Genomic DNA, 24,124 nt, shown 5'->3' on the forward strand with positions numbered 1-24,124 from the left:
TTAAAGTCTGTGGAACACATGTACTGACTTCTGGAAGTTTTTCAACACAGTCCTGGAAATGGTGACGATTAAAATTCATGTGTCATTCAGTGCAGCTTCTTCTAACGTGCACAACTTTGGGCCAATGTTGATGTTCTTTGGATGGAGAAAACTCTTAGTGAAAAAATGTTCCTGATAAGATGTCAACCGTTGTTTCACGACACATGTCCATGTACCCATGAAGCCAAGAAGAGGAAGTCATCGGGATCTTCAATCTCACCATTTCACAGGTTTACAAGAATATTAAGACATATTGATCTTAAAGTAAAATACTCCCCCTATACATTGTATTTGAATAAGCATGTGAGCTAAAACAAAAGCAGCCTTTTCTTTCCAAACATCCAATGCTTCGCTCTGAAATTTGTTTTTCCCAAGTAGTTTTTTACTTTAATATTTCATGGAGCAGAATTCTGTCAACCGTTACAGTCATTAAGTCTCACAAATTGCTGTTGAATGTTGATTGCGTTTTGATACCAGAAATGATTACATTTTGAAATAGTTGCAGAGGTTACAAGAAGAGATGGAAATACTTGCTTCAAGGTTTTAAATGTTGAGGCTGTAATTTGTAACTAAAACGATACAAAGAACTCTACATGTACTTAAATCAATATCATGTTTTTCACATGAAAACAAATTTTTAAACAAGTCAACAACTGACTGAAATACCAGATGAGCTTGCAATCCACCTTGAGTTGAAGTGCACCCTCACTGGCGGAAGATAGACTGGTACGAAGTTTTCCAACCCGGTTCTTGCACGCGTTCAGGGTGCATGCGAAGACCGCACATTCTCGAATAAATTCATTGCGCTTACTCAACGCGCATTAACTTGCACACCTATGCAGTGAGTTCGTTCTAATTTCATTCAAAAGCACGCGGTCTTTTGTTCCCGTTCGGAGCAGATACATTACTTCTGTTTGATGGGATGACTGCATGATGTACAGTATCTACATTTAACACTAACCCGTTCAGTCATGAATCCTTCACCGGTCAGCGGATTCAGGACTGCGAGAGTTAAATCATCAAGTGATTACATGTACGTGTATGTGGAGCAAGGATTCCACAACTAATAAAGGACTTTTCCCTTTTGAACTGTTTCAAGAAAGTTCAAACTGAAAAATCTCGGCTGCAGTATGAGTTGAAGTACATGTATCAACAATCATGCACACAATTTGGGCATAGGATAGGGCGCTTCCTTGAGTACAAAATGTGTTTAAGTCTGTAAAGGGCTTACTGAATTGGTGAATTCTGCAACTTCGCCCTTGAGCCGAGATGGCTGTTGAAAAACTAGTTAGATCAAGTACAATCACTGTCACAAATTACTTATCAAAAAGTGTAAACTCTGCTTGTAAATACCCATGATTCCAAAATTGTCTGGTGAATTTGCACGTAACAATATCAGAATCTTGAGCAAACAGACAAGCAGCTGACCTCATTTCAAAGGAAGCATAAAATATATCCACTGCCTTTCTGAATTAGAAGATACATGTAACTACTGTACAATGTGTATAGTGTAAAAGTTGGTGAGGTGTGGCAGCCCTTTGGTTAGATCAATGTTTTTCAGGCCCTTAAATTTAACATCAGTTTTGGATCAAATGATTATTGCTTTAATTACAATGCATGTTTTTGTATGTTAACTAATTTTTAGGAGAGGTTTACAAATCCCTCATAGACTGGGAACAAATCACCAAAAGAAACATTTTTGAGAATTGTGTGTGGACAATGCCTGTCATCCTCTTGCATCTTTCAACTTCATACAGCCAGCCCAATAGCTAATGTTTGTGTATGTCCCACTGAAACAAAAGGAGATCCGTGCATAAAAAATAAATTTCACATTTTCTGATTTTTAAAATTTTGAAAATTCTCCTACACCTTATGAAAGGGAGCCTTTAATTTCAAAGTGTAATGCACGAAACCCCTTGGCATTTTTACGAGGAACCATCCTGAATCCTCTGAAATCCTCTGATTTGCAACATGAAAAAATTGCATTCAGCCCAAATCCTCCAAACTTTCTTGAAAATGTCATTTGGACGTGTGGCCTAACTGCCCAAATCCTTCAAAATCCTCCAGCGATTCCTACCATTATGTTAAGGCAGTGCAAATGGCATTCTTGAGCAGTGCGGTTGATTCAAAAGAAATATCAGGCTGAACTTGTGCTTGACTAAGCACAAACAACATAAGGTCTAATTTACGACCTTCACCTATGGCATCCTTTGAAATCAGCCATGCACTTTTGCCATACACCATGAATCCTCCAAATTCCTCCACTTTGCAGAAAAGGATTTTGGAGGATTTGGGAGCATTAGGGTGAAAAAGTAACAACATATTTCAAACATTTGAATACTTGCTGGCGTATTGCTTTCATACAGTATCATGTCTATGTCTATTCTGAAGGATTCAAAGCCATGGTTGAGTGTTTAGGTTCCTTGATTCTTAAAAAAAAGGTTTTAAAAATCATTTGGGTATTTACGCTCACAGATTCTTAAAAGCAGTTCAAAAAATTATGTATACTCTTTGTTAAAAGCACTGGGTTTAAGACAATGACAGGAAATATGTGCAATTTGAGAGGGTACTGCATTTCCTAAAATATGAAGTGAAATGTGCCCACTGACATGACTGTCTGCACTCCACTGCACTGGTGACGCATCTTGGCTCATAAACAGCAAGTGTGAAGACCGTAACCCATTTCTCCATGTTTACAGAATATGCGAGTCTAAATGGAAGTTGCTGGCGTCTTGTAACCACGTTACGACGAATAAATGCTGGCAGCGGAAGCATCAACAGTCATGCTATGAGGCGTCAACAAGCACCAACGAGTGTCAACACACACAATTAGCGATGTCAATAAAGCATCAACAACTTAAAAATACCCTGTAAAGATTTCAGATTCTCACAGGACAATGATCTTTTTTTTGCAATGTAACTGTCGGGGCTGCCAGCTTTCTTTTCTCTACTGTCCAAGCAAACAAGATGGCAGCCAGTTGGTCTGCACGAGCAGGGCCGACATCGTCTCTCAAATTTCCACACCCAAATATCATTTTAGATAAATGTGATGCAATGAATTCTAATGGTTGGAGGTTGTTCCAGTTACTACCCTCACGTCTGGGCAAGGGGGCCTACCCTTCCTTCATTTTGTACAGGGATTTGAATGTTTTCCTCATTTTACTGCTGCAACGTGATACAAATAACTGAAACCTTTTTGGTAGAGTGTGGGAGATATTCATAGCACGAATAAAAAGTGAAATTTCAGGCCCTGGTGTAAAGGTTAAGAGTTTGTCAATAATTTAGATTTTCCCCATAGATTAACACTATTGTTGTTCTTTTGAGTCCCATGTGTAAAATATGGAACAGCCACCAACTGACCAATCTGAGAGAAGAACCAAGAATAACACTCAGCGATCGATGTCATTCTGACTGTGAGGAGGAAGATTAACATATAGGCCTACTGTAGCCTGACATGCCTGAACTTTTTAGTTTAAAAGCAATTTTTTTTACATAGGCCTAAAAATGCTTCAATAATTTGTTGAGGCTTTGTTGACGCTCGTTCCAACTAAATAAATAGCATGACCAAGCATCACCACACAAAGTCTGCATTACATAATGCAGCATGCTGTGGCACAACTAGCTTGCCACATGCACGACGAACCAAACCACGAGGAATCGCCCATGTCGGCGCGACGGACAAGTTGGAATTTTAAACCTCCTTTAACGTTAATGTTTAGCAGATTTACACAACAAAATATGACCAGTTTCTGCTCTGTTATTTATACTTTAAGCTGCAAAAGTATTATAACTTGCCCGTGTTACTCTTTGGCCTTATTTTGCTTGCTTACCTTCGTCAAAATCTTCGACATCACAAAAAAATCTGCAAATATGGCGACGACACACGCTCAAAAAAATTTCATAGGTTCATTATGTATAAAGGTAATCATATTGTTTCTACCTCAAAAAAATTATTTGGAAAACGTTTTTTGATGTTATATTAAGTACTCCAGTTTTTTTTAGTGAATTATTAGAAATCTTTAAAAATGTGAAAAGCAAAGCCTTTCTGATATCATTTAATAATAGCAATTATTGAAAGAGGATACTACTAGTAGCGCATGCGCGTTGCTTGAAAACTGAGAGCTAGAGATGAGGCGCGTAAAAAGGTTTCAGTCTAGTCTATCTAGATATATCTAGAGAGCGTAATTAATGAATATGCACGACCCTGACGTAGCCCGGCCCCCATGCATACAGCACGTACGTTCCCGCGCGCGAATTTTCAACATCTGAACATGGCGAACATGTACATGTAAGTGATGACTATCGGTTAAGGGGGCGACAGTAGAAACATGGAGGAAGGAGGGGAAGTGGATGACAGTAGTAAGACTAAGAGGATTTGTCAAATGTAGACCTAGACCCGTAAACAGGGCCCGACAAATACTCCTCCGTCGTATACATGTACTGGGCCTGATTCATAGGGATATCTTTCGAAATGTTATCCGGGATATCCGCCATGTCCTGGGGCATAACTAAACATCCGCTTGATTTTATGAGCTAAAATTGCACCGGTATGTTCACTACTTACGGTGTAAACCATCCACTCGGTTGTTAATTGTAGAAAACTCGCCCTTTTCCTCATTTGAGGAAAAAAGTCGCCTTTTTTGCCGTTTTCCCACCCCGGACGAAGTTTGCCGCGCTCGCACAAAAGCGACGGCTGTTTCGTCACTTTCTTGTTAAGTTACAGAGAGCGAGCCGCGCTACCAATGATTTGCCTTATATAGTGTGTGACTGGACGGGGAACCAGCCAAGGGCGTTGCGTATTAGCTGCGACACAAAACAGCCGTAATTTTCTACGAGCACTTAAATCGACAGGTACTCTCGCAGATCTGAACGAGACCCGTAGGTGCTGGAGTCTGGGTGCAAGCTAGACAGGCTCTCATATCATACAGGTTACCATTACTTAACCATACAAAGGAGTGTGTGTAATGTACATGTACAAGTCAGGCGAAAATTCGTACAGAGTGGGAAAACGGCAAAAAAGGCTATATTTTTTCCTCCAAACGAGGAAAAGGCGAGTTTTCTACAATAACAAACCTAGTGAATTTTTTACAGCGTAAGTAGTGAACGTACCGGTGCAATTTCAGCTCATAAAATTAAGCGGATGTTTAGTTGTGTCCCCAGATGTCCTGGATAAAGTTTTCGAAAGAAATCCCTATTAATCGGGATAGGGCCCCCTACACGGGATCAGGTCAACTCGGACCCAAACCAACTCGGACCCATTTCAACTCGGACCCATCCCAACTCGGACCCAGGACCAACTCGGACCAACGCCAACTCGGACCCAATACTAACTTGGACCCACGACCATCTCGGACCCACAACCAACTTGGACCCACGCCAATTCGGACCCACGCATAATAGTTGGGCCGGCCCAACTACAACACAGAGGTCCAGTGTGCATGTGTGTGTCCAGCATGTGCCAAAGTCAAATTCATTGTTAACAGTGTCATGTCGTAGATAAAGTGCCATATTTTAGATGAAATGTGTCAAGTTTAAAATGCATAAACTTGGCTAAGGTTGAGAAAATTTCTATAGAAATTGGTAAGCAACAGTTGGGCCAGCTCAACTGCAGCACTACAGTTGGGACTGTCCCAACTGTAGTGGGTCAGATGCTATAGTATAGTTTGGGTGTAACAGCAATAAGGCTAATGACATCAGATTCAATGTAATCTCCAGGCGGGCCATGGGTATTTTATTTCGATGGTGAAAAATTTTTCTTCTGTTGAAGAAACTTCCTTGAAGAAATAAACATTCTGCCCGATTTCAACAAAAATCGTCATCCAGGAGGTGAATCCAAAATTTCAAAATTCTTTCCATTTTGTGATAGGAACAGGATTCCACTATACAGTCCCCTTTTTTCCTCAAAAGGCTGGGGGAGAAGAACCAACTTTGGTCATCTATTGTGATCATTGCCATACTTTTGAAAGGAAGCAGTATCCATGGTCTATCATTGTAAATAATTTAAACTGTGTTTGAAAAAAGACAAACACTGCAAACTGGAAGGATTTTTAAGCCAGAAAACTTTTGCAGAGCAGAAAATAAAGGTGATTACTAGTCATTACACCACTGGCTAATTTGGGTGTGACTGAATACTGCATTCTTTTTTATGTTTCAAACAGACTACAGTATAAAAAAGTGTTGAACAACACTTTACGCTTTAGGTGATGGTTTGTTTTTACTGTGGAGACTGTTAAAATTCTATTGACGATCCCTGACCAATGGGAACTAGTTTTAAATTGAGCGTTAACCCTGTCGATGGTACTGGTGGGTATGACGTATGTGTTACTGCACTGACTTTCCAACACTAGTTTCTTGTTAATTTCTGTCTGCTCTTTTCAGTTATTAACATGCTGAATTAAAGAACATGACACAGGCAGCATGAGTGAATTCAGGGTTCATCATCAAGTCAGCGAGCTCATCAAGATTCTTGGGTAAGATTGCTGTGCATAGGGGTATTCGCTATGGCTGTATAGTTGTCAGTATTTTTGACCTGTATGCCTCAGTCACTATAATAAAGAAGTTTTTGTGAGAAAAAAATAATAATAAAGAATAATAATAAAGAAAAATTTGTGAGGTACCTGTTATCAATTAGGCCATTTTGCCTAGTGCTTATGGTTTGTAACTGCCAATCAGATCAGATCCAGCCATGGAGCATATGTTGTGATCTTTGAAAAGTCACATTGCCCCTACGTGTACTTGCTTCTCTCAACCCAGGAGAATATATGGGCACCTGTTAGAGCAGAAGGTTCTTGTGGTTGAACAGCTAGTTAGTGCTTGAGATGGCTGCACCAAGCTGTATACTTCCCAGGAAACTAAGATGGTATAAGAAATATTCCTGTGCCCAGTGAGCAGGGATAATTATTATGTACAGTATCTTCAGAACCAGTACTGGTGGATGTGTGTGTGTGTTATAACTACCTCCATTGTTATTAAGCCATTGAGATCCAGTGGTGTCGCTGCTGTCCAAGTTATTGACGTACTGCTTTCAGGATTTATAGATCTTCTTCCCAAGCAGCAGGATGCTATTATTCTATTAATTCTGTTTTAAACTTCCCCAGAATGTTGAGATCTTATGTCACTAATTCTGTGACTATCTTACCCTAGTTGTGAGCCCAAAGCCTTTTCTCCTTGTTTAGGCTTCCTGGAGGTGCAGGCCCAGAGCTCTATGTTGACCTACTTTTGAAGAACAGAACGCCGTATGTCACGACACAAGTGTCCGCTCACAGCGCCAAGCGCAAGATAGCAGAATTCACTCAGACACCTGTGGAGTTCCTCCAAAAATATGATGAGTTGAAATCCAAAAAGTGAGTCAACTTGACAGATTTTTTATGCAAATTCAGTATCTATAGACTGACAAATTGAAACTTGTCACTCAAATACAGTTGAACTTCATTAAGTAGAACACTGTTAATGCAACATTCTAGTTATGACAAGGACATTTAGTTCCTAGTCTTTGTTCTTTGTTGTTTTCATTTCCGAGTAATAATACAAGGTTCCTTTTATATACAAGATAATCTGCATATTTTGAAGGACCTCTTTTTAGTAAGGTTCAGCTGTAGTTGTTTTTCTGCTCAATGAATAAATATGAATTGAATTGTTTTGTTATTTTTTTGGGGTTACAGTAATCGAGATCTGGATGCTTTTGTCTACCTTCTCTCCAAGTTGTCTGAAGACAAAGACACGGTGGCTGTCTTGCAGCAAAATGCCGTGGCTTTGCAGATGCCCATGGACAAAGTCGTTTTGCCTGCCTCTGGCTCCAAGATGTCGGAGCAGGAGGTGTCTGAGGTAAATAAAATAAGGGTCAACAAATTGATGGAGTCAATCTTCAATGTCAGCAAAGTCTCGGGAACAGGTTGCTGTTCAGTGGGTGTGAAGGGTGACAGAAGTTCATTTTGTGCTTTTCCAGCTACGTTGTAGTTAAATAAGGGACATCTCCAGATTTGAAACAGTTTCAAATGTTACTTTTGTAACAACCTTTGCCGAGTTAGTTGGAATTTAATTAGAACTATTTACATTTTCAAGTTTTCAAAGGCTTAAAAATCTGAGTGTCTGCCAGTTTGTCAGAAGAAAAATAAAAATCTCAAAAAAAAAAAAGCGACTTACAGATTACCTGGCAACTTCTGGGAAGTTTGCTTGTCCCACTGCCACAAGGGAAGGGTCTATTTCCTTTGGTTTAAATTACTTTGTGGCAGCTTGAAATTATGCACAGCCTAAGCCACCTGGACCGAACCTGTTTGAGGGGCTTTGCTTGCATGCCTGGTGTTCTGTTTTCTGATGATCCATGTTGGCAGGTTTGTAAAATGGTATTAGCAAGTTCTCAGGTGGAATGAGCTGTTCCTGGCAGACAGTCCTGTATTGGAATAGCTGCTGCAAGTGAGAACTTGGAAAAATGCCAGGTAGAATATTTGTTGCATACTGAGTTGCTGCCTTGACAAGTAGAACTGGGTTCCTGCAGATTTGTAAATAAAGCTAAAGACTTCATTTTGAGCGATTATTAAAAAAAGGAAAAGAAGTGAAGAGTTCTTTTGAATTGTGCATTTTAAGCACTTGCTGCTGGGGAGCCCAGTTTCGGAGACGTTGGCTTTATACGTATAGCTGGGGTGCCCGAAATCGGACAAAGGGAACTGGGCCTTGTAACAAAAGACCAGGCTGCTGGGAATTGCCAACATTTTTTCAGTTGTCAATAGCAGAAGAAATCCGTCATTTTTTTGAATGATTACATAATTGTTCATGGAATTCAGCGTGAGCGGATTACCACTGGGGCTAAGAGCGCTCCAGCACTTAAGGCATGAGCAATACAATACCGCTGCACACTAATGTGGTCCGCATTTGAAAAGACACCAGCAGCGCTGGTGTTTTTGGAACAAAATGAAATTATGTAACACCGCACAATCTGGGCTCTCTTTACAAGGTAGCAGGCCTGGCTGAAATACTCGGGCATCAATAGATGTTGTCTGTCAGATTAGAGTAGCCACCAGACAGTCATTCATGTGGGTGTAAAGTTCCAGTAAATGAAGTTACGAATTTTTGAAAAAGTTTGAAAAAGGAAAATCTCAAAAATCCCCCGGGTATATGTCATGCAACATCAAATTAAAACCGACAGCATATGATTAATGTGCATCATCTCTTGCGATGTTGCAGTTGCGAAACCAGCTATTAAGCGTGGCCAGCAGCGGAGCAACCAGCCAGGCCTCGGAGGTCTTCAAGAAAATGATGCGAGAGAAACAGTCCCGGAAGAACTGTGAGTAGAGAATGTGGCATCGTTGTTGCAGAAATACCTTTTTTGTTGCTTAACCACTCGTTGACAGTGTTATTTGTGGCTGAAAATTTCAACTTTCAAAAAGAGCAAGACAGCAGCCAACTTTCCACATATGGCAGACCATCTCAAATACAGGTTGGTTAGAGTCAGTTTAACAGTGTATTGACGATGTTTAGTACCTCACCTCATATGCTTCTACACTCTGGGGCCTGCCCAGGGATCAGTAATTGCTACAACACGCTGTACACTGCAGCCAAGGTCACCACATTATCCGCCATCACAGACTTTGTGTGTATACAAAACAAATGGGGGATTTTGTGTGCATAAATGTCAGGTGGAGGTGAGTTGAGGCATGCATGATGTTTTAACCTATCAGAAGTGCCTGTGATAGCCAGATCGTGTTCACAGACCCTCAGGCACAAAGTGGTTAAATGTGGTTGAGAGTTTACTCTGACAGCGGGCGCTTTGTGCCCGTTGAATTTTGAGTGTACATCTGTGTACTTATAATTGTGTTTTACAGTATCTTTGAAACTCCCTGAGTTGTCCTCGTGGGTCCTCGAAAGGCCTAACCTGACAGGGGACTTTGTGACAAGTCCAGGGACATCTGAGCCAGCTGTAGCTCTGGGGACGCTGCCCCTTGGGGTACAGGAATTGGCTATCGTCCAGGACCTCCTAATGGTTATGACTGTGAGTATTGTAATTATTTCCATTTAATGCCAAATTCCCCTCTTCCCATGAGCAGGGAGGAGGGGGGGACTGGACAATAGACAAGTCTGAGGACACCTCAGATGAATGTGGCTCTAGGGATGCTGACCTTAGGGGTACAGGAGAGAGCCAGTTCTATATTCCAACGGTGCCTGCAAACAATGAAGAATGCTGTTGGTCATTTAAGAATATGAGGTACCAGCACTAAATATAAACTGAACAATGTTTGAGCAGGTGTGACGTCAGTTGCTCTGTTCTTGAATGACCTTTCCTTTCTGAAACACCAAACTTGCTCATTGATTTAGTCCTGGGCCCCTTAACCCTAGGAAACTACAACCTGTGCACTGTGAATTGCTCTCATGGGTATTATCACATATCAATAACTGCCCATGCTTCCCCATCATAGGTTACTTTGCGACAGGCTCATGGACGTGCGGTTGTAATCAGGGTGTGGCTCAGGGGACACCGGTTCATGGGTGCAAAAGTTGTCCAGGACCTGAAGATTATTGTGGTGATGTTATAACCCACTGATCATTGTCTGAAATGTCAGGGTTATACCTGTTGTTGCTTTGGACAAATCCATGAGAAACACTTGTGGTATTACTTACAACTTCCATCCTATTTTCTATCTCGATTTTTGGATTGTATATTTCATTGAAGGGCACTGAAGGAAAGTACACCTTACTCCGTCCACCCCAGGACCAATCCTTAGGCCGCACATTTGTTGTTGACCAATCGCTGGACATCTCGTTGCGCGAGGTGGCCAATCGAATCCTTCCAGTCTGCACCATGTACTCCGCCGTGGTGCGGTTCATCGAAGACAAGTTATCCTTTGAGTACGGCGTGGTCAACCACGCCCTGTGTGGGGCCATGAAGACTCTAATAAAAGTGAGTATGACTGCAGCTGTGCCTTGCTGGCGTGTGTGGTCACTGGCGATTATCAGGGTCAGGGGTACTTATTTGGGCTATGCCTCCCCCTACCCCGACCCGCCCCACCTCATTGAGGGAAATTTCACTTGCCTTCCCTCCAAAAACTTGTAAAAAGTCTCCACATTTAGCTTCACCCTCCACAAAGGCATGGAAGGTTGCATAAAAATACTGAAATCCTGGTGGATGGTGTGCATGCAGGATTGTTTGGGATCCACGAAATTAAAATCCATGGGGTGTTTTGTTGAGTTTAAGATAGACATTGTTACAGTCTAACTGCTGTGAATACTATGTGTTTCTGCACGTTGCAATCTTATGATAAATGCTTGGAACCGGGCTGAATTCAGTTCTATTAAAAATGACATTTATATCTGTGTTATGGAAAATTGTAAATGTTAATTTTGCAAAATTTCCCATTGTAGCTTTGTAAGCTGTCTTGCTATTTTTTTACGGCTGCTGAAAAATTAAATCTCAGGAGTTTTTCTTTGTAAAACCCTGACAAGGAGGTAGTGTATGATCCTGTTCCGAGAACAGTGTTCTTGGCTCGTGTTCCTGCTGTTGGAGTGCAAGAACAAGAAACCCATGTCAAGAACTGGCCGCTTGAACTCGACCAGTGGTTGGGTGATAAGATGTCTGTACCTCCAAAAGAAGGTTGTTGGTGCGAGTCCCACCCGAGCACTTCAGATAACAAATGAATATACATTCTTACACGTCGCTGGTTCGTGCCAGTTTCAGAGAGAAGTCTACTTGATCTGATCAACTTGATTGATTAAATTTGTAGGAGTATTCCATCTTGACAGCACAGCTAGAGCATCAGTTCAGACAGGGCCAGCTTCCACTGCAGCGATTTTGGTTCTACATCCAGCCCTGCAAACAGACCATGGAAATCTTGGCCTCCATCGCCCAGGCCATAGACCGTGGGGCATCCACTGGGGGCGCTGTCCTCAGCTTACTTCATGAGAGGACGGCCGCTATGATAGGGTGAGGAGGCTGCAATTTGTTTCTGCAAGTAGAGGCTTGACCGTTTTTGTTCTTCTCAGGTCTCTAGTGCTAGTGCTCAATTTACTTCCGGTTCAGGATTCATTTCTTGTGATGGTTCCAGCTGATTCCGGTTCATGTATTTCAATCTGTTGTTTTTCATGACCGGTGCATGAACTGGATATGTATTAGCATGAAATTTGAATTTACATTCTGTTTGTTTGCTCTTTGTTTCTCCAATCAGTGACACGAGAGCCCAGAACCTTTGTCTGTTCTTGACGCAGTCGGCTTGTGCACCATACTTTGAGATTCTGGAGAAGTGGATCTACAAAGGGATAATTAAGGATCCTTACTGTGAGGTGTGTAGGACCCTTATCCTTTTATGTTTCTGCGCCTCTCCGATCTCTCTATGAAGCAAACAAATCTTTTCTGTGCTTGAATGCGCCATATGGAGTTGAAATTCTGAAGATTTCCTTTTTGTGACCGATTTCTTTCCTCAAATACTATTGCATGCATGAGACTACTCTGAGAAAGTGTCATTTTTCCTTCCCCGTGTAAACACTGGAAGAATAAAAGCAGAACCATGGATCCTGAGGTTTTAATCAATCAAAAGTTAGCAGGTAGTTGTAGTAACGATGTAGTGCTTTTGCATGTTGTAATATATTGAAGTAATATTTGTCCAAATGTTTTGTTTTAATCCTCCTTGTTTTAGTAAAATCAAAGGTTGCTCAAACAAGTACAGATGCTGTAGCTCGGAGGCTCAAGAAAACCCAGAGAGAGAGATGAAGAAGAATTTTTTGTTTTGGGAGGAAAAAATAACAGCACGATGTGCTTGGGAAACCACACTCAAGCACTTTAAGGACTGAAATCACAGTCTACATATTGGCCCTGGTGGGATTCGAACCCACGTCACAGAGGTGGAAGGCCAGAAACGGCACCATTTTGCCAACCTACCCCCCCCATGTGCCCAAGGTATTTAACATTCCACTTTTGGTTCTGTTGTAGTTCATGATTGAGGAGCATGAGGCCTTGCGCAAGGAGAAACTGCAGCAGGAATACAATGATGCCTACTGGGAGCAGCACTACACAATCTGCCGGGACAGGATACCCGTCTTCCTGGAGGCGGTGGCCGACAAGATCCTTCGGACAGGAAAATACCTCAATGTCATCAGGGAATGTGGTGAGGAAACTTATAGATTGTATAGCGTTGGTTGGGTGGGTTAGAGATCAGACCCGATCATTTTGTTACATCTTTGTCAGTGCATTTGGAATAATAAAGAGGGATAAATGTCAGTTAAAGTAGTTGAATTGGAATTTCCAATTTCCATATTTCTCAATTAGCAAAGAACAAAAACATTACTTTGTCAGCCCATTGTAGAATAGTTAGCTTTTCTTAAACGTTCGACTGACTCCTTTTTAAAGTTTCTTTCATCCCTAGCCCTAAAGGCCCCCCCCCCGGTAACTCATGGATTTCATTTGACTTTATCTCAAAGGTCGTGATCCCAAATGCCCTCATGCGGAGGAGATACTGTACACACTGAAGGAGCGACAGTACGTTGAGCACATCGAACGCGCCTATCAGTATGCAAGCAAGGTGTTACTAGATCACATTTTGGACGACAGAGAACTCATGCCAAGGCTCAGGTGTGTTGAACCTCACTGAAAAAAACTCTCACATTATTAATTACTTCTGGTAAGGAAACCAAGAATTTCTCAAAAGCATCCTAGGCACTGTAGAGAGCAAGCCATGAAGAAACCTGTAGAGAGCAGGTAATGGAGAGAATTGAGTTTATTAGAAGTGGGATGAAACCCCAAAGGAATGCTTTGGATCAAAACCCACAGAGCCAGGTAGAGACTGCAAACCCAGTCCACATGTTGACCTTGATGGGATTTGATCCTGTGCCATAGAAGTTAATGGTTAGGAAAGAAGTACTGTGCCCGACTTGGCTTAATCCCTCCCCCTGCTCTGAACCCATCGTTAGGCTAGTGAAAGGTACGTAACGGCTTTGCGTAAGAAACAATGAACTTCACTGAGGAAAGCAAAACAAAATTTGGATCAATAAATTCACAGAGAAAAAAAACTACCCTGAATTGTTATTGTGAATATCTGTACCAGGTCCATCAAAAGATACTTTTTGCTGGAGCAAGGAGATTTCTTTGTCCATCTGATGGACATCACCACGGAGGAGATGAAGAAGCAAGTGGATGAGATCATCCCGAGCAGACTGGAATCACTGCTGGAGCTGGCCTTACGCACTAGCCAGGCTAAATCGGACACGTTCAAAGATGACCTCAGGTATGTCAGCCCAGGCCAATTGATGGGCTGAGGCACTGGTAGCATGAAAGCCCTTGTAGAAAAATCCCTTTAAGTCCATCACTAGTCACCCAGTCTTAAGCCAAGTCTGATGCTCTTCGGGTGAACTGGGACAGCAGCATTGCTCACCCGGCTTCTTGTGACTGGTCTTGTTGAAGGACTTGGGAAGGGACTTGTGAACAGTGTTGTAGTCGAGACCACTTCAGACCTTCACAAGACCATCACAAGACCACCAGTCTGAATTCAAGCCACAAGCTATTCAAATGAACTGCAACAAAAGCATTCCTTTGCCGTTGTTCACCCTGTTAGTTGTGCCTGTTCCTGTGCCCGGTCTTGTGCATTGTCTTGTGTCTGGTCTGGTCTTGTGATGGTCTCGACTACAACACTGCTTGTGAAAGGACTTGACCACAACTGCTAAGAGCTAGCTTTGTTCATAGCTTAATCCAGCAACCAGGAAGTAGAAACGGGTACTGTGGTGGTACAACACTCATGTGCACAGGATCTCTATGACCAGGCAAAGTGCTGCAACTTGCCAAAAAAAATGCATGCACGCCTGAAGGGTTTAAGAACGCTTTATGCAAGAGTAGTGCCAGCGCAATAATGGCGTCTCCTAGGATTATTTGGAAAGCCTAGGGAACTCCCCGCATTCCTAGATTACCTAATGTTGAAATCATTCGCAGTATGGAACACTTCATTGCCAAGGGTAAATGCTTCAGTTAGTTTGTGTAAGTTTTGAGGACAAGATTGAATCACCGCATTACTGTGTCAATGAGAAGAACATTAAACAGTTAACAGCTCTGGATTATTGACATTGAAGTTTTCCTGTGAATTTTATTTCTTCAGGGTGGCATTGCTTCCCTATGATCTCATCACGCAGTTGCTGAGAATAATATCCATCGAGTCGAGAGTTGAAAAATGTAAGTTCTCAAAAAATTGGCACTTCAGTTGTTATCATCCACGCTATTCAGCCCCAATTTCTTTTGGCATCTGTGTGCTGTAACCGACCATTTCCTCACTTAGAGAATTGTGAAGTTGAAACTGTTTAATGTACAACTAGAAGGCAGTTAAACTGAAAGACGGGTGAGGCTGCGTTTGCAAAGGTTGAACGTCCACGTCCCAGTTTTGTGAATTGATTTGTCTGTCTGTGTTTACTCCATAATACCTGATTGATTTCCTCTCAGCAATCATTCAGGAGATTGACCCGACTGAAATCCACATCTCTTGTCTGGAGGCCTTCTCTTTTGATTACGTTGTCCGCTGGCCCGAGTCACTCATTCTCAGTAGAAAGGTCAGAGATTCCTTGTCAAGCTTTTGGTTCCGATTGTGCAATATGACCGACACTTTGTTACAGTTGCTTCACCTTGCGATAGAACAGTCTTAATTTTGAGCAAGCCTTATGCCTACATTGCATATAAACATGGCACTCCCAGCCATTATTCACACAGAATGCTCAACCCTAACCCTCCAAGATCCTTGAAAATCCTGCTGGAGGTTTGGCAGGATTTTGCAGGATTGAGGCTGTCCATAAATGAAATGCCGACTTTTCAGACCTCCCCCTATACGCTTGGTGCATGCAGTGGCTCCAACGTCCCCCCCTTTGTGTGTACGTACTTTATGGACAGCCCCTATTACCTGTATACGTAGGAATTGATGCTTCATGGAAGTTACAGTAAAAAAGCTTACATTGTGGGTATCCTGCACAGTGAAGGATTCGGGACAGTAATTGGCAAATATTTGGAGGGGGGAATTCATCTTTGTGTCAGAGAGAAACAGTCTTTTGTTTATCTTGAATTTTTTGTTGACATGAATACCACAGGCTTTGACACGCTACCAGATTCTCTTCAGACATCTATATTACTGCAAGCACGTGGAAAGGATCTTGTGCAAGTAAGTATGACTGCGATTTGCATTGAGCCCTTGACTGACTAAGGCGTAAAGTGCATCCTGTTACCTAGTTTTCCATTGAAGCTCTGGTAGATGAGTTGGAAGTGCAAAGTCACAGATTGTGTTTCTGCCTATATTCACGGCCTTACTTGAGTACTCAAACAAAGCAGTGCACAGCGTTAGTAAACGATGAAAATTATTTTTATTGGTATCACAGCAAGCTACTCTAATCCAGCCTGTAATCATGGATTTCTCTGCCTTGTTTTCCATTGCATATTGTTTCGCTTGCGTACATCTTGTATCTATCAAGAACTTCTGTCTCCGTTGTCTTCTGCCCACCCAAATCCTCCATAGTCTTTATACCACCCCAGACCATCCTAGAACAGTACAGTTGTGTAGCTTCATTAGCAAATAAAATACGAATTTTGGATTTTTGCCCTGCCCGGCGTGTATTTTAACACTGTATACTCAGTGTATGCCCTGAAGGCTTGTGAAAAAAACCACAAGCATACTCGGGTGGGACTTGAACCCATAAAATATGTTACATGTATGATAGATTTCAGTAATGGGTAAAGCTGTGTATCTCCAGATGCACAGCACTGTACTGACGACAAACAGACCTCTCTGAATAAAATGCTCAGTTTGGCCCCGAGAAGTACACAGCTCACAAAAGGTACAAAGTGCTAGCACAAACTTGTCAACTTAACCTCTTGACACCAGATGACGTGTAAACACACATAATTTTCCTTACGTGTTCCACGGAGGACGTGTACACTCGTTTGACACTTCTTTTTTCATTTCTGCGGTTGACATATTAATGCGTCCTGTTGGTTGGGTCAAAGCGCAGTCGCAAGTTTGAAGAATTTGCGGGTAAAAACCCACCATCAGCAGCTTTTTTGGGTAAGAAAATCCGAGGTTAACTGGCCAACAGACTTTCCACTTGGCGAACCTTCCTCTCTGTCTATCCTCAGCCTGTGGGTCTTGAATAAGGCTGCTAAGCAGTACACCCTTCACTCCTCCAAGTGGTACGCTGCCGCCTTTGCTCTGCGTCAGAGAATGCTTCACCTGGTCCAGAATCTACAGTACTACATGATGTTTGAGGTCATTGAACCCAACTGGCAGATAATGGAAACTAAACTGAAACAGGTGTGGGATAAACCGAACTTGTAAAAATGCGAAATTGCTACGTGATATTGGGTTTCCCCCAACAGCTCTCTGTATTGTTTTTGTGAAGCACTGTACACTCAGCTCTGTCTGAGAGCTCTAACTCAAATTGTGCTTGAGTGGGGCTAGAGTGTATGAGTTTCTCAAGTGCTTTTAGATATGATCTGCAGTAGTAAGCAGGAGGTTGTGGGCATGAGTGCCACCCCAGCAAACTTTTTTTCACTTCTGAGCTCTCAGACAGCACACACTGTATAGTGTTTACTAAAAAAAAATTACCTAATGGAAGGCAAAAATGATACTGAATTTACATCTCCCAAACATTCAGGGATTGACAACCTCCTGTATGCCAGATTTCAATAAGCCAGCCAACCTTGGCAGGCACGGCGGTTGAGTAGTTAAGACATCTACACATATGAGCAGGAGGTCATTAGTTTGCAAGGGTTTCTCCAAAGCATTTTCAAAACGGGACTCTTTATTTTTTTGAAGATTTTCCAAGCAAACAAGTTCTGCGCCATGTCTGAGCTGAACAGGTTTCAAAAACAGAGGGAGTGCCTGATTTTGGTAAATTGGTGTTTGTATCTCTCAGGTGTCAACCATTGATGATGTGCTTGATATCCACACTGACTTTTTGAACATGTGTCTGAAGGACTGTATGCTGACAGACCCTGAATTACTGAAGATCGTCAGCAAACTCATGCTGGTCTGTGTCACATTTGCCAACTGCATACAGGTAAGAAACATCTCAATAATGGAAAGCGCTTTGATCTTTAGTTAAAAGTGCTATATAAAAACCTGTTGTTATTTATTATTATCAATTCAAAATTTTGTAGATCTGTTACATTGATGGTCCAATAATGACAAGTGAGACATTTGTTTACATTAATTTAAATGGTACCTTGTTTTGTTCTTGTCTTTGTATTTGTTTGTTGAAGTCAAATCAATTATATTAAGAATGAAAAAAAGCAACTCACAAAAGTCTAAGGTTTCCCTCCACAGAACTAATTAGAAGATAACTATATGAATGAATGAAATGAGGGAGTTAACACCTTTGAACAGTTGCCTATCAGCTTTCTGGCCCCACTGGACCTTTGTTGGGAGCCAAGTTGTTGGAACCATCCTTGTTTGATGAGCTTTTTTTTCCTCTTTCATTTACACAACGTTGTGTCCATTGTTATCGTTCTGATTTGAACAGCGGATGACAGAGACAATGAATGTGGAAGGGGAGGCAAGTTTCCGCGTTGATACAACGGATGCCAAAACAAAAGACAAGGACAGAGCGGAGAGCAAGAAATACAAGACTGCGACCAAGGTATAGACAATGTGTTAAGCTCCCGTTAGAACAGTGTGTAACCTGCAAAATGGAATTACTTGATGGTGCTGCCATAAATGTTTGTCGAGTTGTCATTTCCAGCACTTAGACCTCCCTATATTCATCCAAGGCTTTGTCTGAATGTTGTAGCTGTGGCGGGCAATAACGCACAGCTATGGGAAGCTAGAGGCTGCAGGCACTGTGCATAATATGGCTGTGTGTGCTCATGATTAAAAAAGATTCTGTACAGTGCAGTTTTGAATGCAACCCTTGAAAATGCACCTTTACGTTTCAGTCAACCTGATTTTTAGTTTCCGTTTTTGCTGTTTAAAAAGGTATTTTAACTACTACCAGCCGGGGACTCTAAAATCGGGGTCTCCGAACTCGGACAAAGGAAACAGGGCCCTGCAACAAAAGACCGTACTCCGAACAAAAGACCAGGCTGCTGGGCATTACCGGCATTTTTCACTCTCAAAAGTGGTGATAATCCAGCGTTATTTTGAAACTGTATACCAGGGTTTGGGGCATTGAGAGCAAGTGGATTACCACCGGGGACAAAAGTGCTTTACCACCGCAGCGATGAGCCACACAACACCGCTGCACGCTAATCTGGCCCCTATTGAAAAGAGGTCAGCAGTGCACTGAGCCAGGTTCGTGAACAAAAGACAGTTGTATAACACCGCACAATCTGGGCTCTGTTTACAAGGCTGCAGGCCTGGCTGAAATACTCGGGCGTCAATGAAGGTCACCTGTCAACTTAGAGTAGTGCCTACAGATTACTTTGTGCGGCTATAAACGACCGTTAAATGGAATGATGAATTTTTGAAGGATTTTGAAAACGGAAAAAATGATAGATATGCCGGCCCAGCATCATCAACGTTGAAAAATGCCCCGGCACGAAGTGGTTAATGCAACTTTCCCTCCTTGATGTTTTGCAGTCCCAAATTTCCTTTTCTTTAGTGATTGATTATTGTCTAACTTTGTGGAAATAAGCCAGTGAGTGCCCCATTCTTGGAAACGTTTTCAGTGAACAAATTTTTGGTTCAGAGTTTGAATAGAAAAGCCTAAAAAAAGAAACAGTATCTTCCTCGAATGGCATCAAAGCAACAGTGCCCTCAGTTGTGTGTGAAAGCATGGAAATTTGGAAATTTTTAAACAGGTGCATTTTACTATAAGCCTTTACTTATTACTCGAAAAAGGATGTCAAATAGGTTTTATACTTTGAAGAAGTGTAAAAGTGCATCTAAGAAAAGTCTATCAAAGAAAACCACTTCACGCCGGGCCCATTTATCCATGTTTAATCTGCTGGGCCAAGTAATTTCATTTTTCTCTGTTTTCAAAATTCTTTAAATATTCATATCTTAATTTACTGGATGCTTACACCCACACGAATGACTGTTAGGTGGCTACTCTAATCTGACAGACAACATCTATTGACGCCGGAGTATCTCCTGCTGCCTTGTAAAGAGAGCCCAGATTGTGTGGTGTTGCGTATTTTTTTTTTTGTTCCCGAAACTGGCCCAGTTCACTGCTGGCATCTTTTCAAATGCGGACCAGATGAGCATGCAGCGGTATTGTATCGCCGGAGTGCTTTTGTCCCAGTCATAATCTGCTCGCACTGAATGCCACAAATTGTGGTATACTGTTTCAAAACAATAACCTGCTCTCTATTGACAACTGAAAAAATGTTGGCAATTCCCAGCAGCCCGGTCTTTGTGCCGAGTGCGGTCTTTTGCTACAAGGCCCAGTTTTTTGTCCGATTTCGGGTACCCCATCCGCGCGTATAAAGCCAATGTCTCCGAAACTGGGCTCCCCGGCAGCAAGTGGTAATATTTCATGTGATCACCCCTATCAGGTGGCGTCAGAGCATGTGGACCAACTGATTGGCAGCGAGGAGTTCGCCAGCACCATCGACAACTTTGACAGCAACTTCTCCACCCTGTTGGTGGGCCTGCTGGACCAGCTGAGCCTGTTCAGCACCACGGACTGCGAGCACAACATGACCAACATCATCCACAGGCTGGACTTCAACGGGTTTTACACGGAGGGATTAGAGAGGGTTGCCGCTGAAAGGCGGAGCAAGGAATACCAGGAGGAGGGACAGGACCAAGGTATGTTGTAACAAGTAGTAGTTGCAGTCCGAAGGAAATGTGTATATTCTTTGAATAGTTTTCCGAAAGATAGGATTCCTGAAATATGTTATGGCTCAGTGGACTCGTTTGCACATTTATCACATGCTATTGTGGTCACCACTCGCGCCATGTTCAGTTGTTATTGCTCCGATCCAGCACAGGTTGCTAGCTCCACACGTCTCTCCTACTTTTTGCCATTAATAAAGCTTTGCAGGCTTGCCTGCTATGTAAAAACAGTGCTTGATACTGTGGTCTGTGCGTATAACAGTGGTGGTTGTAATCAGGTCACAAGTCACTGGATACTTTGTCACATGCTATTGTGGTCACCACTTGTGCTATGTTCAGTTGTTATTGCTCTGTTGATCCAGCACAGGTTGCTCGTTCCACACGCCTCTCTTACTTTTTGCCATTAATAAAGCTTTGCAGGCTTGCCTGCTATGTAAAAACAGTGCTTGCTACTGTGGTCTGTGCTTACAACAGTGGTGGTTGTAAACAGGTCACGAGTCACTGGATACTTTGTCACATGCTATTGTGGTCACCACTTGTGCCTTGTTCAGCTGTTATTGCTTTGATCCAGCAAAGGTTGCTAGCTCCATATTGCTCTCATACTTTTTGCCATTGATAAAGCTTTAAAGGCTTGCCTTCTCATATGTAAATACTGTGCATGGTACTGTGGCCTGTGCTTACAACAATGGTGGTTGTACATCGGGTCACCAGTAAGTGAGATTGCCATGTTGGGAATTCTTGTAGGTAAACTTAGCAAGTTTCATTTGTTGGTCCAGCCTCTCTCAGTTTTCACCAGTGAAAAGGGGTACTTGTGTGCAATTGAATTGAGAAACTCATCAGAACATGTCGCACTCCTTCCATAAGCCAGTTTGTTGGCTGTAGTTTCAGTATAATTTTGCAAGATGACTTCAGAAGGACGAACAGAAATCTACAAAGCATAAGTTAGAAGGGTTGTAACAATGGTACCAGTATCAGTAAATTCTTGTGACTTTTCAGTTGTTTCTAAAGCTAAAAAAGGGTTGAGTTTTCTCACATTTTGTTGTTTGTACGAAAGCATTAAAAAGTAGCAATTCGCAAATGCCTAAGCCTTCAAAAGTCTATAAATTTTAAAAAAAAATAAGAATCCTAAAATTTGAAACAAATCCAGAGAAATCCCAACTCTGATCCCCCTTCCCATTTCTCGATCCACCAGGGGCATCAGGTAGTTCTCTGACCAGCGTCTCAAGTCTGTCGTCCAGGGCAAGATCAGATTCAGCAGGCGGCAGTCAGAAGCCAGGGGGTAAAGGAACGTAGCAGAGAAGAGATGTCAGTACCAATCCCCCTCCCCCCAAAAAAATGGACGAACAAAACCATTATGAAGGTGATGCTGATTGCTGATCCACCATGCTGGACATTATTCCCAGAGTTTTCAATTTCCAATAACTAATGCATACATGTACATGGACAAATTTACTGAGCCAGAGTCCAAGTGACTTCTTAAGAGTTTAAATGAGCAGAAAAAGTTTCTTGGAACTGAGACTCGGCAACTATTTGTACCATTAGTTATGCAGCCTCATATACATGTAATAGACCTTGAGAGTCCTAAAACTATGTGTCAATCTAACTTCACACACACCCCCCTCAGGGGGTTTGGACTTTGACATTTTTCTGAGATAAACGAGTAGGCATCGTTCACACACATAAAATTAGGTAGGGGCGCAGGCACTTTAGGGGAAAAAAGCAAAAAGGGATTTATCTGAATATTTGTCAATTTGGATGGAAGCTTAAGTGATATAGTCTTGAAAATTTCCATTCACATTTTGTGACTTCATGGCCTATGCAAATGTAAGTAGGACTGTAAATATTTGTTGATGCTCTTAACATTTTTGTCCTTAAAGGGGCAATCGTGACCTGGATTTTTTTCTCTAGATCAGTACAGCACTTTCCTTAGTTCTCCCGTGAAATACAGTCTTTTCAGACTGTGTGACAAGTACATGTATGAATGTCTTCCTAGTGAGCAGAAAATTTACAGAAATCTAATTTTCATGACAGCAGACATTAAAATGTAATTGTTATGTCAGGGGATGTTAGTTTCATATTTGGTGTTCTACACTTTACCCATGTACATTTATAGACACTGAACACAAAGTGTTGTCTGAAAGTTCGGAAAAACAACAAACATCACAAGTTTACTCAGGTGGGACTCAAAACCCACGATCAGCTTACTGGTGCAGACATCATACCAGTAGACCACTGAGCTTGCCGGGGCCGATTGGTCAGATCACGTAACATTAAGATGTAATTTTTTTGTGTTAGGGAGACATTGAGTTTAGGTGTTTTGCACAATTCAACTTGCTGGTTTTCGTTATTGTTAGAGTTTTACTTGCCAGTACATTTCTGTCTATGTTTCCGTGATGACTCGATAATACACCAATCTTTGATAACTGTGTAATCATATTTACAATTGAGATACATTCTATGGAATGATTCATGGATGGAGTGCAAATACAAGATGCCTGCAACAATTATATTACCTCTATATTGACATTATAAAGTCCTCATGAATCAAGCGTGCATGAAACGACCAAAAATGCAGCTGCCAGTCACCAATGCCACCAAATGGTTAAATTTGGCCATAATCCCAAGCACAGTGGTGAGAAAACTAAGTACATTCATATTCTGTATTTTGCTAAAAACTTGGCTACTCTTTAAAGCTGAAAATGTGATAAACATCATTAAAATCCTTTTCTTATTACTTGACCTAATATCCATTTTTCATTATAAGTAAATTTACAAGCACGTTCATGTAGGCATCGCAGCATATCTGATCTGAATAAACTTTTGTGCTGTTTCTAGTATGTTGTGTTTGCCCTATTGCGTTTTTGGACAGCAGCATTCATTTCCTTTAATTTTTTTTTATAAATTAAAGTGTTCACCAAGACCTCACAATTTGGGGATTAATTTTCTTAATCATCTTTTCCTTTTAATGCTTTATTTTTGATCACTAAAATAATAAATGCATTGAGAGCATAAAAAATAAGCATGTCTTCCTTAAAATGTACATGAAGAATCTAAGCTCGCCACAAATTTTCCTTTCTGGTTCCGAGGTCATGGCAGGGAAAACCTGGAACCAGGCGCAGTTCTGTTTTGAAGCCTTCCATCAACAGATGCTTCAAGCACAACACCTGCTTGTGTTTGTGAAATTAAACTCATGTCCCCCCCCCCCCCAGCAGTGGAAAGACTAGGCATTTACAAAGGCTAATAGGTCTTTCAGCGAGCAGGAGAGTTCAAGGAGGAATTCAGTTAATCAGTAACTACTCACAGGGTTTGGCTGGATACTCATTTATAACCAGCAGCTAGGGTTCATCTACAAAGTTGCCACTGCTCAT

General features: G+C 41.7%; 2 protein-coding genes across 7 annotated transcripts in view; one reads left to right on the forward strand and one right to left on the reverse strand.

Annotated features, from left to right (window-relative positions):
* LOC110975671 (uncharacterized) overlaps positions 1-4,726 on the reverse strand; it is a 26,208-nt gene extending 21,482 nt beyond the window's left edge. Inside the window, exon 1 of one of the 3 annotated variants that reach the window (XM_022228348.2) lies at positions 4,604-4,726. The gene's annotated coding sequence lies outside the window, so the exon portion shown is untranslated. Of the gene's footprint in view, positions 1-3,869; positions 3,944-4,603 lie in introns of those variants that run through there. The other 2 variants (XM_022228345.2, XM_022228346.2) reach the window with 2 other exon arrangements.
* Positions 4,209-23,593, forward strand: tubgcp2 (tubulin gamma complex associated protein 2). 4 transcript variants are annotated; one of them, XM_022228350.2, is made up of 20 exons: positions 4,209-4,327; positions 6,418-6,509; positions 7,215-7,382; positions 7,701-7,863; positions 9,220-9,319; positions 9,858-10,024; positions 10,703-10,930; positions 11,751-11,950; positions 12,192-12,306; positions 12,953-13,127; positions 13,441-13,591; positions 14,064-14,243; positions 15,105-15,178; positions 15,443-15,549; positions 16,078-16,148; positions 17,117-17,291; positions 17,896-18,039; positions 18,502-18,618; positions 20,474-20,729; positions 21,949-23,593. In XM_022228350.2, the coding sequence occupies exons 2-20, from the start codon at positions 6,457-6,459 to the stop codon at positions 22,047-22,049; spliced, it is 2,745 nt and encodes a 914-aa protein (XP_022084042.2). In that variant the 5' UTR covers positions 4,209-4,327; positions 6,418-6,456; the 3' UTR covers positions 22,050-23,593. The 4 variants fall into 4 exon arrangements, with proteins under 4 accessions (XP_022084042.2, XP_022084044.2, XP_022084045.2 ...); XM_022228352.2 differs by having other exon boundaries at positions 4,230-4,398; XM_022228353.2 differs by lacking the exon at positions 4,209-4,327 and adding an exon at positions 4,971-5,089.
* Positions 23,594-24,124: the final 531 nt, after the last annotated feature.

This window comes from Acanthaster planci, linkage group LG06 (assembly GCF_054643075.1).
Source record: "Acanthaster planci isolate LZ-2023a linkage group LG06, COTS_SCS, whole genome shotgun sequence".
In the NCBI taxonomy this organism is placed as follows: domain Eukaryota; kingdom Metazoa; phylum Echinodermata; class Asteroidea; order Valvatida; family Acanthasteridae; genus Acanthaster; species Acanthaster planci.

Excerpts from the sequence above, each read along its gene's own strand:
- tubgcp2 (XM_022228350.2), top strand. The coding sequence starts at position 6,457 with ATGAGTGAATTCAGGGTTCATCATCAAGTCAGCGAGCTCATCAAGATT. Across the intron at positions 6,510-7,214 it reads GAGCTCATCAAGATTCTTGG|GCTTCCTGGAGGTGCAGGCC; the intron begins GTAAGATTGCTG and ends CTCCTTGTTTAG. Across the intron at positions 9,320-9,857 it reads GAAACAGTCCCGGAAGAACT|TATCTTTGAAACTCCCTGAG; the intron begins GTGAGTAGAGAA and ends TGTGTTTTACAG.